The 16,234-nt window shown below is 47.3% G+C and overlaps 1 protein-coding gene across 5 annotated transcripts; it reads right to left on the bottom strand.

Annotated features, from left to right (window-relative positions):
• Nucleotides 1-2,966: 2,966 nt before the first annotated feature.
• Nucleotides 2,967-6,983, bottom strand: LOC127331870 (probable protein phosphatase 2C 65). 5 transcript variants are annotated; one of them, XR_007870066.2, is made up of 5 exons: nucleotides 5,891-6,981; nucleotides 3,930-4,061; nucleotides 3,514-3,839; nucleotides 3,384-3,439; nucleotides 2,967-3,307 (listed from the first exon to the last, which is right to left on the bottom strand). XR_007870066.2 is itself a non-coding variant. In XM_051358087.2 (4 exons), exons 1-3 carry the CDS (start codon nucleotides 6,776-6,778, stop codon nucleotides 3,525-3,527), a joined length of 1,335 nt encoding a protein of 444 aa, XP_051214047.1. In that variant the 5' UTR covers nucleotides 6,779-6,982; the 3' UTR covers nucleotides 2,967-3,307; nucleotides 3,514-3,524. The 5 variants fall into 5 exon arrangements, 3 of the variants coding, with proteins under 3 accessions (XP_051214047.1, XP_071682086.1, XP_051214051.1); XR_007870067.2 differs by having other exon boundaries at nucleotides 2,967-3,275; XM_051358087.2 differs by lacking the exon at nucleotides 3,384-3,439 and having other exon boundaries at nucleotides 5,891-6,982.
• Between the last annotated feature and the right edge of the window lie 9,251 nt (nucleotides 6,984-16,234).

Here is a 16,234-nt window from a genome sequence, read left to right as displayed (position 1 = left end):
GTTCTCTTTAGTTTGGCCCGGAGATACTTTCACGCGTATACTACTAGCCACAACGGTGGATTGAGCCCAATAAACCATTTCTTTAGCTAACACGGACTGGCCCACCTTGCAGCACCATCGGGTCCGAGTTGGAGCCGGTGCCGACTTCTTCTCCTCCCCACTTCCGCTGGATATATAAATAATACTCCAGAGGAACAACACCTCCCCACGCGCTAGGGTAGGCAAGAACTCGATCCATCTCATCTCTGGTTCGAAATCTCGCCATGGAATTGGAAGGAGAACAAGAGCCACTGGGTCGTGCCGTCTTTGCGCCGCTCATGGCGGATGACTACCCCCTGGAGCCGCCCGAGGCGCTGGATTTCGAGTCTTCAGAGCAGATCTACGACCAGTTTCGTTTCATGCTGGATGTCGACCCCCTGGAGCTGGCGGAGCTGATGGATTTTGAGTCTTCAGAGAACCTCTACGACAAGGTGATGCGGCGGATACAAGCCGATCCTGAGCCGTGGTCGCGGGAGGATGTACTCCCCGAAAAATTTCGGGCGTTTTTCGATGCTCCAGATTTCTCCACGCCGTTGCCTGAATTCCATGTCCCCAGTGAGAAAGCTTGATTTGTTGATGGATTCTTAAGCACACCTTGTGTGATCAATTCCGCAGTCTAATTACTACGTAGTACTACTATTATTCTCTATTTCTCAAGGACCATGTTCCTGTAATGTTTTACTCGACTACTGTTTAGTATTTGCAATGTGTTTGTGTTTAATTGTGGGTCGCAAAAGAAATCACCCATGGATCGAGTAATTTCCCCACTATTATTTTTCTTCTTCTGCAAACAACGACTAACCTGGCTTGCACTTTGATTTCTGCCATCTAAATAGATGATTCTTATAAAGGTCACGGCTTCTTTTTTTTATAGATAAAAAACTTAGCAGGCTGACTTTAAATTAATAAAGCCATAGAAGTTCAACAGAGTTATTACAATCGCTGCGGCATACAGCTTAGCCAACGCACAGAAATAAACGCCTAAGATAGAACATCGACACGACAAAGACAGGCACCCCGAGCCTCGCAGCAGTCGATCAGCAACACCCTCTAGTGCATCCGCTCCGGAGACATGACCCCCTCGTGTCGCAGGGGAAGTCCTCAAGATCCGGTCCTTGGCCGCATTGCTGAGTACAGCTCCCTCAGCTCATTGAGCTACTCTCAAACGGCTCTCCTTCGTCCCGCGAGCTGCGTCGTACAATGGAGTTCTCGAGTCTACCTCCAGTTGATCCAGCTTAAACTTCCGTCTACCAGCGAATTTGGGGTTGGTCGATGTGTTGTTGAGAAGAAGTTTTTGAACATGACGGTCATGCACGGCCGCCATTAGCGGGGTATTTCTACTCATGTCCTCATTGTCCGCATGTTCTTCTCAGCCTTCTTGATCACCATCAACGTGTGCGACATCCTCTTCCTGCTCGTTTTCATTGTCATATGGGGCATCCTCTTCCTCGTCATGGTCATCATCATCACCTTCGTTATCATCATCTCCATCATCACTCATCCACTGACTATGCCCCTCCATGAAACTACACCTAAGCAGGTGTTGATTCACTATGCCTGAAAAAGGGGTCGAACAATGACCCTAGCTTGCATCTTCGACAAGGACACATTATATCCTTCCGCTTATTTCGATACATGTCGGCCGTCGCGCGTTCCACGTATCTATCCACGACACTTTCCTTCATCTCGATGACCATCATCGCCTACACGACAAGATAATTGATTAGACCGCCGTCTCGGTTTGCACGGTCAAAATTCGGCATGAACTTTGCTAAATATTGTCATGCCGGAGTTCCAAAAATTTACCGGAACGGAAGTTAATCAACATTCCGGCAAAACATTGGCAACTCAATGTTCCTGCACATCAACAAATGTTAAACAATGCATATGGAACCGCCTTTTGCCATCACAAGTGACATAACCCTTTTTGCCAACTAATAAACATTCCACGAATTAGTTATATACCTATTAGTTGACTCGACAGTCCAAAAGCACCGGAGAGACGCCACACGTCGACCTTATGCTCGAGAGATCTAGAGATCTAGAAATAGAGAGAAGTGGGAAAGGTGGTGGGGAGGAGATAGATCTAGATGTAGATTTTGCAAATCTAGCTAGAGGGGCTAGCTACTGCATGATTTACTCAAATATATCAAATTTGATTGGTTGAAACAGATAAATGGGTGGAGGAATGAGCTACCAAGTGCTTGGGTTGATTTTCCATGTCATATGAGTGTGTGAGGGTGGTGGTAGGTAGCTGGTCAAATTTGTATGAAGCCCCAGGTTACCACCAGCCAACGAAGACGCTAGTGGTAACCAATTTATCCCCGGCGAAACTTACACCTGGACGCCGGCGGTAAGTCCAGCCCGGGTGGCCCACCGTGCCTCACCTTACCCCCGGCGCCTTCGTGCACGACTCGCCAACGGTAATACGAGGCCCATCGATGGCCTCGCGGCCCAACACATCGCCGGTGCCTTCTTCCTCTCTTCACCGGTCGTAATATATGTAGACCCGGCGCCTTCAGTGCAAGCTCGCCGGCGGTAAGGTAAGGCGATCCTGGAAGGCCTTACCGCCAGTATCTTCAAATCAGACTCATCAGCGTAAGAAGTGCGGCCATAAGCTAATTCCTAGTAGTGAGATCATCCTATATGGGGAACTACTCACAAATGTCAAACATGATATGAACCAGAACATAATGGTTACAGCATAATCTAAACATATATAAGTGTTCAAAAAAAATCTAAATATATAATCTGCGTCCGTTCAGCACCCTAAGCGAAAGGGCTGACACGCTATTGCCGGCGATTGTATTAGACTCCAAATATGGCCGGCTAATGGCTACTTATTGGGTGCGCCTGTGTGGCCCAAAAAACATGCGTAACCCCTAACTTTTCGTAAAAATGTTAAGCAAGGAACAAAGCAAGCGAGCGACATGTAAATTAACCACTGATATTTATAGACCCCCTCTGCTTTAAAAGAAGCGTCAAGTATTCGTTGTGGCATCAGCACTGCACTACATACTATAGTACGGCAAGTATCAGCTTTCAAATGATGCCATAATTAACAAAGAGAAATTATCAAGAGATTACACTGCAGATAAACACTTGGCGGCGTTCCAGTACAGCATCTCAACGCCATCCACCCCTAGTTAAACGGCCCTGTTTGGGCCAGAACCTTGGAATTGTCACAGCAAGTGCTCTAAGAAAAAAGCGAGCAACATCGCTGAGATTTGCGACAGCTGCAGAACATCACCATTCGGGAAGTCAGCCCCTGTAGAAGTCAACAATCTTTGTAAACGAATTGCTCTAGATATTCTACCAATGAAAGTAGAGTAGGGCTACCTTACCGAAAATGGCAACCAGAGTGTGCTGCAGCTTCTGTTTTGAGATATAAGCTAAAGGACTACAAAGAAATGAGTTAACTGATATGAGCTTGTTTGCATTTACTCTATTCAGCCAGAAGACTAGCGATATTACCTCATGCAAGGTCAGCAGGAGAGTGGCCGCTGCAGCTGCAACGGTTGCTCTAGCTCGTTACCACCTTCCTTTGAATGCCACTCAACTTGCATTGACCTGGAAGCTTCTGATGCTTTACCCTCTTCGAGTAGAGGGTGTGTAGGCGAAGGAGCAACACAGGAGAGGCGTCGTTCTGTGGGAGAGCTAGAAGAGGGTGTAGCAGCAATTCCGTTCAGGTGATTTGCTTCTGACGGTACAAATACAGGTAACCCTGACTGTACTGCGTGCAGTGCTATTGGTGCTCCGGTGCTGCTGCAGTTCGCTTTCTCGCTCCCTGCAGGACCTGACTGAGTAAATTTTGGAAAGAAAAATGAATTTCTGAAAGCAACTAATAATTGTGGTGTTACGCCTACAAAGTGGAACGATTGTGCACTTACATTTTGAGCATTCCTGATATGCACAATGATTATTGTTATATCGTCTGTCCTGTTTTCATGCTCTAGCCATAGTTTGTATGACTCAGCAGCAATTGCTGAGCAAGCATCTCGAGGATCTGGATGCATAGCCACCTGTACAAATCCAGACGAATGTTTAGTATTACTAACATGGAGTCAGAGAACACCATAGTCATACCTAGCAAGCAAAACCGAACACACTGTAACATGATGTTGTTACCAAAACACTTCAAATGGTGCATACCACGTCACAAGGACCACTATGTAAAATATAACCATGATATTTTGACCACTATAAAATTGGTAAACTCGCACGTGGATGCATTTCATGGAGATGCTCACAGGGGCAAGGAGGGAATCATGTGCATGGAAGAACTTGGGAGAACATAAGGCTGTTACCAGCCTGGTTTCCTAAGGTGCACTGTCATGGTTAGTGGTGGAAAGGAAAAGAGGGGGTTTACAAGGGGACCATCAGATTAAGAACTCTAGACCATGTTAATCAGAGGAGAATTGAAAACATGCAAGCCCATCACTAGTCATTCAGAAATCAGCAGTCAATTCTGAAGTGAGCTATCAGTTCCAAGACCAATAAAATGGCCAGTATCTTTCTTTCCATGGGCAGCACTCAAGAAAGTACTCCCTCCGTTCCATATTAGTTGTCGCTGATTCAGTACAAAGTTACAACAACCAATATGGATGGGAGGGAATAGTATAATACATCATGCTCCCCAAGTTCATTTTATCATGTTCGCACTGCCATTTACCTATTGTATCCCTCCTTTTACTGGTCACACTTTGGATTAGTCAATTCACAATTACAGCTAAGATGCTAGTCCACTATTCATCTATTACTCAATAAAGGTACCTCCACTTATGCAGAACTTTATTCAGAGTGATAGCTTTCATAATGGCAACATCAATCAACCTCAAATTCCTGACCATTTCATAATCATTACACCAACCTATACGTTCAGCTTTTTGAACAAGCAGCTTTCTAGTACACAAGAATGGAGTAAAATGTGATATCCAGGACCATTTGCATTTGTTTCCCGCATGTAAAAGTTGATCCCACGAGTAATTTTTAATTGTTAGTACCCACCGAACCCCATCTTATTCCCAACATCTCAATACCAAGGTGATCACCTTACATAGCAATATGACACCACAATAGTCTGTAAAAGACTGAAATTAATTCGCACTCTGCAAAATGTCAACATTCTCATACGTGAAGGTTTTAGGTATCCAATCATGCATCATGGGATAACCAAAAGACTATTGGAACATCCACTGCACATTCCACTACAACTTCTATTATGCTTATCTTCCATAACTACACAGGTTTACTGCTTAACATCTCATGCCCCACTATTCGCCTAAGGAGTTAACCAGAATCTCATCAGAGATTTCATACTTATAAGGTGAACGGTTCAATCCTTTCGCTCGGCAGAGTAAACCAATATCAGCACATGTTGACAAATTGAGGAAGCCAAGAACCCTGCAGCTAGTTTTATAGTATGAGCAAAAAGAAAAGAATGAAGCGGCTTTGGGTCCCATCTTAGGTATTGATGTGTGCTACTGATGGAATTGGTATTAACAGTAAGCCAGTCGGTTCACCATTACTAGCTATTACATCCATTCCATAATATAAGTACTCTCCAAATCCAAAAGTTCACATCAAGGCTCTAGCTCGATCAGACAAATCAAATCCAAAAGTTTACATCAAAGTTCTAGCTCAATCAGACAAATCAACAAATATGTGTAATTGGTGTCGTTATCGGAAATCATTCAAGCAAAAAAGCAGCAGCCAATTACTAGTTTACTACTTCCGTTCCCACACTAGAAGGTTTACAGGCAGTGGATGAAATACTAACTTCCAAATGGATCATGTCAGCAAAGACAAAGAGATGGCAACGGAATTAGCGAAGAGAGTGAAAAATCATTACCATGTCAACGACTTCCTGGCTGGAGAGGAACTCGAAGACGCCATCGCTCGCAACAACGAAGAAGAGGTGTGAGGGAGAGATCTGGACGCTCTTGACCTCCGGGTCGGCGATAACCCCAACGCCCTCCGCGGCGAGGTCGCCGAGGCTGCGCGTGAAGGCGGTGCCGGGGTAGAGCCCGTCGCGCGCCCAGACGCGGGGCGGGTCCCCCTCGTCGGCGAGCCAGCCCTCGGCGTCCGGGTCGCGCGCGCCCTCCACCTGCTCGACGGACATGACCCTCGCGCCGCAGGCCCTGACGCGCGCGCGCTCGTCGGCGCGGAACGGGGTCTGGTCCCAGGAGAGGTCCTCGCAGGCGACGCGCCCCTCGCGCCAGACCCCGGCGACGGCGCGCGAGTCGCCGACGTTGGCCACGTGCAGCGCGGCGCCGGCCACGAGCGCCGCCACGGCGGTCGTGCCGCTCATGGAGTCGTCCACGCCCGCCGCCGCGTGCATCTCCGCGTTGACCCCCGCCATCGCGTCCCGGAACGCCGCGGCTGGGTCCGCCGCGAGGGAGGAGGAGGGGGAGGCGAGGAGGAGGCGCGGGAGGGCGTCCCGGGCGAAGGCGGCGCAGGCGGTGCCGGAGGCGCCGTGGCCGTCGAAGACCGCGAAGAGGTGGAGATCGGGGTCCCCCGCGAAGCGCGTGGCGACGAGGTGGGCGTCCTGCGACTCGCGGCCCGGGGAGTCCGGGTAGAGCCCGTCCACCGTGAGCGTGGCGTACTCGAGGACCAGGTCGGCTCCGGGAACCGCCGCGCGGCCCAGGGTGGCGCCGCCGCGGCCGCCGGGAAGGCCACCTCCCGCTGCTCGTCCTTGCCCGCCCCGCGGCAGGCAGCACTTGCCGTGCGCGCACCCCATGAACCGAGGGAGGCGTCTAGGGTTTGGGGCTCTCTGGGTGCGTGATGCTCTGGAGAAATTGGAAGGGGAGGGGAAGGAGGAGGAGGAGGAGAATTGAATGATTCAAACGCAACTGCAGTCTGTCCACCACGGGAGTGTGTGGGGGAAGGCGAGTGCGGAATTGTTTGGGGTTTTGCTGCGTGGAGCCCTGTGCTGGTAGTGACCCTACTCCGAACTTCGCAATGGAAGAAAGTGCTCGTGATGTTGAAGGTTTGTGTAACATGGGAATTTGCCATGACTCACTTGTTAGGAGTTGTTGAGCACGAGAAAAATGCAGGAGTATAGATATTTGCGGTTAGCTATTTTCAGTGAGAAAGATAAGCAATTTATATAAAATCACCATACTAATGGTTCCACTGCACCGAATCCGAATGCGGAAAGGCGACGGTGGTGGGGATTGGAGCTGCGAGATCATATAGCTAGACATGGCATCGTTCGAGATCCGACAAGACAAACGGGCGGGGTTTCTATTTTGAAAGTTCTAAGCCGCGTGAGAGTTCACACATCATCATCAGTGAATAAACAATCGTACATGTTCTATCAACATGGTGAGTGAGGGGATCAAAAGGACAAAAGAAAAGAAGGAACAAACTCACGGGTGGTTGGGCATATGATATTGACTTCCTCGAGTTCAATGGGTTGGTCAGATTGGGGTGTCGACATGGAGCGATGATGGTTGGGCACTAGGCGGCATCGACAAGGCATCTTATGGAAGGGGAAGAGAAGTTCCGACAATACAAGATGGCATTCGTATCAAGGAAGGTGTGAAGTGGGTACACGCAAGATGACGGGACCGATGTGATGAGATGGGTTAGAACGATAATGGAGAAAGCAGAAAGGAATTAAATTCGATCGTGCCAAATAATGAGTTTCAAATCTATCCAATGGGAGTTCATTGTCAATCTTCTTCAACGGCGGGGGTTCCTCAGTAGATTTCCCCATTGGATTACCGCTTTGCTCACCATGTCGTTATCTCGGGTGCTCCTAGATGGCATTGCCGACAATACCATTTTGCGCGGCCGGGGGCTTAGGCAAGGCGACCCACCTCTCTCTACGCTACTTTTCATCCTCGTCATTGCCCAACCTTACTCTATTCATTTATTTTATATTAAAATTTTATGCTTATTTTAAATTTATATCATTTGTTACTCCGTAGTATTTTGTTTGACTTTGTTGTCATAGTTAACCATGTAACGATGTTTTGAAACATTAGTTATTGCTATAATGATGCAACGAAAGTTTGTTTGGTCAATTTTGAAATTGTATGCTCTCCTTGAACTATTTTCACAGTTGCATACAAATTGTGTAGAGTATACAAATGCATTTTTTGTGTGTGTGTATAGGTGTGTTCTTGTATACTTTTTTGCATCCTTAAATATCATGACCGAGATCTCCAAAACATAGAGTTGAACAAATATCTTAGTGGTAGTTCCAGTGTATCGGAGTGTGATTATGGAAACCTCTAGAGTACCAACTGAATCAAGAGGAGTGAAAAAAGAGAGGTTGGTCTGATGAACCTGCCGATACGCGTAGATTTTCCGCACCGATGGGCGCATAATCTTTGAAACCCGATGATGCCCTCGATGCATAGTACGTACTGTATCAAGTATACTCTTGTCTCCGTTTGTCTTGGTTTGTCGTGTGGCCGAGTTGGTGATGACACCGTTTCGGAGAGACGTAGTTTTCGTGGAAGCTCGGTTCGCTTTCCAGGCCGTCCTTGCCGATCTTGCCGTGCAGAATTGTTTGGGTTTTTGCTGCGTGGAGCCCTGCGCTGCTAGTGACCCTACTCCGAACTTCACAATGGAGGAAAGTGCTCGTGATGTTGAAGGTTTGTGTCACCCGTGGAATTTGCCATGTCTCTAGCTTGTTAGGAGTTGTTGAGCATGAGAAAAATGTACTCCCTTCTTTCATAGTGAATGGACCGTCTAAGATGTGTTTACATTTAGATGTATACTAGTAAATGGGCCCGTGCGTTGCTACGGTCTAAAAGAAAATTTTCATCTTTTGTGCCCACCCCAATCACTCATCCATTTGTGTAGATAGCCTTGTACGTCTTAGTCACCTCTTGTAACTGCTGTGCTCCCGAGACAGTCGAATGGGTAGCACGCTTAGATTAATATGGGTGTCCTCTCTTGTACCAAAATCTCCGTGTGTCGCCAATTTCCTCTCTCACCTCACTCGCACCACCCTCGTCATCCATGCCGAACCTCCTATCCACTCTATTGTAACGCATCGCAGAGACCACGAATAATGTTTTCATTAATAGGAAAATTTTCTTCGCGTTGCAACGTAAGAAAAAAATAGTATTTACTGTGGCTGATCTTGCTGCAGTCCACCAAGCAAATTGATCATCGCGTGGTCTACTCTCTCCCCATCTGCTCCCCGGTTGTCCATGTCACAATGGCTCAAGCCTTGCATCTCAAGAGAATACACTATGTAGATCAATTTTGTTGCATGACATTTTTACCATTGAATAGTTGCAACCTATCCATGGTGTCCTGGTGTAGAGCGATGGTTGAATTGTAATCAATGGTGTCCTCGTCACCACCTCCCGATTCGGCCCTAATAAATTATGCACGATGGTGTATGGTCTCATGGATAGCAGCTGGTTCGGCTACTTGTTTCTCTTAAAAATCACCGTTGAGTAATCCATCATTCCGCTGAGACGTCCTGCTTGTATGGTTTATTAAAATAAACGAATATGTTCAGTTAATATGTGCATCTAATCAACACACTAACCTGGCGGGGACACATACTGAGAGACGTCAACAACTTAGTTGCACTGAGTATCAGAAGTGTGATTATCCGACATAGCATGTACACATCAGACTTACTTAGTCCATGACACACAGCTAACTCTTTTGTTTGTTTAATTTGGAATCCAGATCTAGCTGGTTACAGGCTTACAGACTTACAAACTTATAGTGAAGTTCCAATCACTATGTGTTCCGTCTAAACAATGACGCATATACAAAATTACTCACGGCAGCCAAGCTAAATCTATCTGAACCAGCCGAAGGCCCAGCCCAGGCACCTACGGACGGACGCACGCCACACACTGCAATCTATCCTATCCTCTCCCGTCGCTCAGTACAGAGTACAAACGCACACACGCTTCCCAGTACAGAGTACGGACGCACACATGCTTCCCTACCGCCGATGCTGCTGCTAGTTTCTCGGGCACGCGGTCCGCCGCCCGTAAACGCGGCTGCCTCTCGCGCCAGGCCGCAGCCTGCCCCGCCCCAGCAGCTCGAGATCCCTCCGCCGACATGTTCCAGCGGCCACGCCGCCGCAGCTATACCCGCCGACGCCGACCACCAGACGGCTGCGCCGAGGTTAGGGGAGAGGCGGCGGAAGGGGGCGGCCGACAGCTGTCTTGAAGCTGGCAGTGCGTGGCGTGAACGAGGTAATGGTCGAGAAGAGTTTCTTTTTGGTGCGGGCTGGACGGACGGGGAAAAGTACGAACCGTTATTTGACTTGGGGGTGGCACACATTGTAATTTTGATGAAAATTAAGGGTAATAAAAAAACGGACCAACAAGAAGCCTTATTTTCTTTATTATTAGGTATAGATTACTAGCAAAAGTGCCCGTGCGTTGCACCGGGTGAAATTTAAAGTAGGTTTTATCTGATGGAGAATTTATCTACTCTATATCGCTTATCTCTTGACAGCAGTGCCACGCCGTGGTGATCGAACGTTGATGCAACTCAACGACGGTGTTGTGAGGAAGCAATGAGGCAGACTGATGCACAATTAAGACACAAAAAACCCCTAAACACTCGAACTCTATCCACATTAAGAAGAAAAACAAAATAGCAAGGACAAGTCGACTAACCAAGCCAACATGACGACGTATTAGCCGGCAATAGCGGCCTTGGCGGCGATCATGTGAGTAGCTCCCTCGAAGCCACGGAAAGAGCATGGAGGCTAGCAAATCGGTGATGGCTCTGCTCACATGTTGTTAATAGTAAATTTTCTTTTCTTTGCATTTTGACTCACATGTCAATAATTTTTTATCTCACCTAATTTTGAAACTAATTTGATTTATTAGGAAGTATGTTAATGTTTTTCTTCTATGTAAATCATTTAATAAGTGAAAGGAATCATTAGATAATTCATGAAAATTTTGTTAGAGGAAAATTCATTAATCTTCTAAATTTCGAAATATATTGTTTAGATGTAATGTACTAATTTTTGTACACATACTTTTATAGATCACTATTGTACATGCTAGCTATAAATTAATTATAAATGACGTGTCAAACTACTATAGTCGGCTGCCAGTATACCTTTATTCATAAAACGATGTCAGAGATTCATCCAAATTTCGATGTATTTAAACACTCATATAAATTTAGACATTTACTCACATCTATTTATGGATAGTGGTAGTATTTTTTACAACTAAGTATTTATATGTATGTTTCTAAACTATGCAGTCATATATACTCCCTCTATTCACTAATATAAGATGTATAAGCTTTAGTAGATTTGTCTTTTTTGTTATGTCTCTAATCTAATTTTAATATGCAGATTCACTCACTATAGTGTATATTTAGTCCACTTTAAAATATCTAAAATATTATATATTTTTGAATGGAGGAAACTATGTTTTAAAACTATGTATTTGTATGTACATCCAACAGATAGTTTGACCTCATGCACAGAATCGACAGAAGCTATTTATCACTCGTGCTAGCCTAACCACTCAAAAAGGGACCCAAGAGAGCCCTGGTCCAGCCACGCACTAAATAACTACATCGCATCTTCCAACATGGAGCACCGCATCTAAAAAAAAATGGAGCACCACATCGAACAGGCAGGCAGGGGAAAGGAAATCCCCAAATCCCAGATGGAACGGCTTCTTCCGTCCGAAGCCGGCCGGAATGCCCAGAATCCTCTCCGGCTCAGCGGCTGCTCTACCCCCTTCTCCCTTCAATTGACGAAGGCACAACAACCCTTCCTTTCAGCGCTGCTGTAGAGCCTCTATCCTTGGCCGTGGCTCTCCCATCAAGATCGCGAGCGCCTCCTCTCTCGTGTGGTTTGCCCCTCCCGCTCTCGCTCGAATATTGTTGGAAGACGAGCAGACGACGCGATCTGCCTTTCAATCGCGACCTCCCCGAGGCCGTCTCTGCACCCACGCGCTCGCCATCATAGTCGTGGCGACGGCGCTCGGGCAGAGCAGTTTTTTCTGCTTTGGTTTCGGCTAGAGGAGCCAAAAAGGAAAACGTTGCACATCGACCACGTCCGCCTCCAGCGCTCCAGCCGCCCGTCGCTCGGGTCGCCCTTCGCTCCGGCCGCCCGTCAATCATCGCCTGCTGTTAGGCCGCCGACGTTCTTCTTTCTTTCTTAACACGGTGGGTTCCTCCGCGATGGGGAAAAAATAGGACGAACCGGTACATAATGGCATTATGAAGTATTATGAGGTTTGGTGGGAGGGTAAATTTGTCCAAAAATTTGTTGGACGAAAATTTTGGCAGAAACCTTAGCTCCTTTATTATTAGGTAGGTATATAGACTAGCAAAAGTGCCCGTGCGTTGCATCGGAAAAATAAATTTTCAAATGCTATGGCAAACATTTTCTCATTTTAATGACCAATATAATCATTCATAATAAGATTAAATGGCAAGCCCTTGGACAGCATCGAGGCTTGAGGATACCTACCGTCCAAGATCATGCGGCGGATCCTACGCCCGCTCTAGCCGATTAAGCGTCGGACAATCGGCGTCGGCCCAGCCCTGAGCCGGAGCACGGCCTCCTTCAATCGTCATCTATTGCGCCCCCCTTCCGCTAGAAGTGATAGGTGAGAGGAGAGAGAGCGGGGTACATGGCGTTCTGGCCGGCAGCGCGTGGATGGCAACAAATCGAACCGTTTTTTTTTCACTTCCCTGTGGCAACGATGGATAATATTCTTAAATTTTTAGGGGTAAATTCGGAAAAAATGATGATCTGGAAGAAGCCTGAGCTCCTTTATTATTAGATAAAGAATTAGTGTGTTGCCAGGCCAAACATATTTACACCTATATACACTAACAATAATTTAGTCTCTTAAATTTACACAAAACAAATCAAGATGTGAGTGTCAATACGGCTGGCTACAATCTTTTTTCCTCTAAACAGCCTTCCTGCCGTACAAATATGAACCATGTAAAGCTCAGTTGTGCTACACAGACAGCTTAAATTTTGCATTGCCCAGGTTTTAAATGCTCACTACCAGATTTATATGCCCTTCTATACACTATTAAGATTTCAGAAATATGCAATGTTGGAAGTGTCTACATTAGCTTAATGCTGAAAGGCATATACCGTGCACTGCAACGCTTCAAGTACAGGCATGCATCGGAGCAGTTTTAGAGCGACTTGTTGTTGTTGTCAAAGAGCAGTTTGTATCGGAGCCCAGTCTGCGTTCGACGAGAAGCTCGACGGTAAGGGAATCGATAACGGGGAAAGAGGAGTTCTTCGGCCGCGGGATCAGCGACGCTTTTTAACTGGGCCTGCATGCCTTCAATCACGGGTCGAGCAGCGCGAGGAACGAACGGACCTGTGGACTGCGGGCTAGTTTTCAGGAAAGGTAAGGGCGAATATGAAAATTAATGGGGCCTTTTTCTCCTTAGACTCGACCCAGCCATGTACTGCGGGTTGATTCCTGAAAATATAAGGATTAAAGTGCAAAATGGACGGACGGACGACGGAACCCCTTTTTGCTTTATTATTAGTTATTATAGACTAGGACAAAGCCCGTGCTTCGCTACGGAGCAAGTATCCGTGAACAGAGATTTGATGAGCCATCCGGTCTTAAATACTCCGTATTTGTTAGGCATGCCACATAATGAATTGACATGGCTTAAGTTTACTTTCGCAAAACATGCTTACATGAAAAGAAATAGGAGAATAGCTGGACTAAATTTTTAACTAAGCTGTCTTGCAAAGTTGCAAAATTACACAGAGACATGATTGACATCATATCTTGCGGATACCAGACCTTTTGTTAGCTCTTGGTTTTAGCATCCCAAAGCAGTGGTCTACAGAGACAATGCAGAATTGTCATCCTCAACATTCTAATGTAGAAAAGCAACGATAATCCAGACTTCGGAGACACGCCCTACCTGTCCCGCACCCCCTCCTCCCGCCACCGCCACCGGTGGCGCCGCCGGGCAAAGCCCCGGTGGTGTGGCGGCGGCGGGGCGTCTTCTTCTGCTGCGCCGGGTAGCGCCCGGCTTATTCTTCATTTGGTGTACTGGGACGGCGCCGAGATGGTGGAGGCGGCGTCGCGTCGGAATAAGGGTGTTGGAGCTCGATCCCCATCTCGGCAAGGCCACTTGTGGCGGCGCCGGTGAGCTGCTGGCCTGGTTTCCTCTCAGGTCTGCGGATCGGGGGAGGGGGGGATTCCCCGAGCTCGATTGAATTTCGACCCTGCCGTGGAGTTTGCGGAGTCTGTTCTGAAGTCGGAGGAGTGCTGATGTTGTTGCCTTCTCCTCGGCCGGCTGTGGTGGTGAGGGAGAGGAAGGAGATGTCACCACTATCTTCCTTTTTAGAGTTTGTGTTCTTCGGTGGTTTGCGGCTGTCACGTTTTGCAGTTTCTTCCGGCCGGCCTTGGTGGCGAGGGGAGCAGGCGGTTCGACGTGTCAACGCTAAAATCGGGCAGATGGTGGAGCATTCTGCTGGTGGCTTGGATTTACTGCTCGGAGATATTTGTTTGGAGGTACTGCTTGCTCTTCCCCTCCCGCCTGCCCGATAGTCTGAAAAAATTATTAGCTCTCACCCCCCGGAGCGGGCACTCCTTCGGTGTACAGCTCCTCGTCGGAAACTGCTGACACCACATTTTGTTTCCCCGACGTGCATTGCATCGCGTATTTCTAAATGCTACGCCCAGTTTGCTCTGACGATCGCCAGGACCAAGATGTGGAAGCAGGCGCCAAACACGGATCTGCGTGGCAGGGCTATCGACGACATAAAATTGATGCACTCAAGATTCAAGAGAGCACACATATAAACCACCGAAACCAAAATAGAATGGAAGTAGTACGTAAACGACATCTGCACTTTCCTTACTTTCCGGACTGAGATAGCTTTCGATGATGCACGTTGTGCAATGGATCTTTGCTAATTCTGGTAGGAAACGGTATCTGGATGTGCTCCGCCTCCTCACGAACCTCAAAAGTTCCAGATCAAACCATGAAAGAAGCACACGTACCGATCCTGTTTTTCTGAACATTGGTTTGTCCATGGCCCATGGCTGCCGAGACAACAGGACGCCGGTTTGGAACATATGAAGGCGTCTTTTTTCTGGTGGCCGGGACATTGATCGAGTGAGTGGGGTAGGGATTGTCTCGGCAGGGCCGACGACGAGGACATGCAATTGATGCACTCAGGATTCATGTACTCGCGGATCGTCACCAGCTACGTCTTCTCTGTGGGCGATGACCGGCTGCCGGTGGCACCGATTAGAGAGATCGAGAGACCAAAGTCTCTCCGCTCGCTCTCATAAGTCGCACGCTCTCGTGTATACGTAGGCCTGGCGATCTCGGTCGGGAGCAGAGCGTAGCTGCCGATGAAACAATGCGGAAACAATTCGCTCGTGCATATGTAGGCTCAGCGATCTGAGTCTGGAGCGGAGCCCACGAGCCGACGAAAGAAAATCCTTGAACAAATAAAACCAGATCGACCAGAAACTGGAGCATAACTCGTTCGATGGCAGGACTTAGAGGCGACATACGAAATCTATGAACTTGTCGTGGTCGGATACAAAATCATTTATTTGGGAAAGTCACCCGGACGTGTATGTTTGCTCCTGTACGTTTGCTAGACAAAATTTCCTTGTAGAACGGGATTGAACCGGACACTGTTTCTTGTGTCATAGTCAGTTAGTAAAAAGGGGCGTCCTAGGAAGGCTTAGGACGGACGAAAACGTACAGGCGACGGACGAAAGCGCAAACATGACGGACCAAACTACGGAAACGCTTCTCCCTTTATTATTAATAGGTATAGGTATAGATATACACTTCCTAATACTATATCTTTTAGATAAACTTGCGACATCTTTTCATGGAAAGAGATAGTATATATTATTTAAGTTCAGCTATTTTCAGTGAGGAAGATGAGCAGTTGTTGTCAAATCACCATGGTTATTCATGCTCATGGTGCCACTCCGCCGAATCCGAATGCGGAAAGGTTGAATCCTGCGGCGACGAGGATCGGATAGCCATACACGCAATCACTAGAGGGAGGGGGCTTTCTACGGCTATACCCACCGCTTCCACTGTAGGGATACGTTGCATAGAAAACAAAAAATTTCCTACCGCGAGAACGCAATCCAAGCCAAGATGCAATCTAGAAGATGGGAGCAACGAGGAGATGATCGAGACTCACCCTTGAAGATTTCCAAAGCCTACAAGATGAGGCTCTTGTTGCTGCGGT

Source organism: Lolium perenne, chromosome 2 (assembly GCF_019359855.2).
Source record: "Lolium perenne isolate Kyuss_39 chromosome 2, Kyuss_2.0, whole genome shotgun sequence".
NCBI classification, from domain to species: Eukaryota; Viridiplantae; Streptophyta; class Magnoliopsida; order Poales; family Poaceae; genus Lolium; species Lolium perenne.
This window is presented reverse-complemented; position numbering and strand designations above follow the sequence as displayed.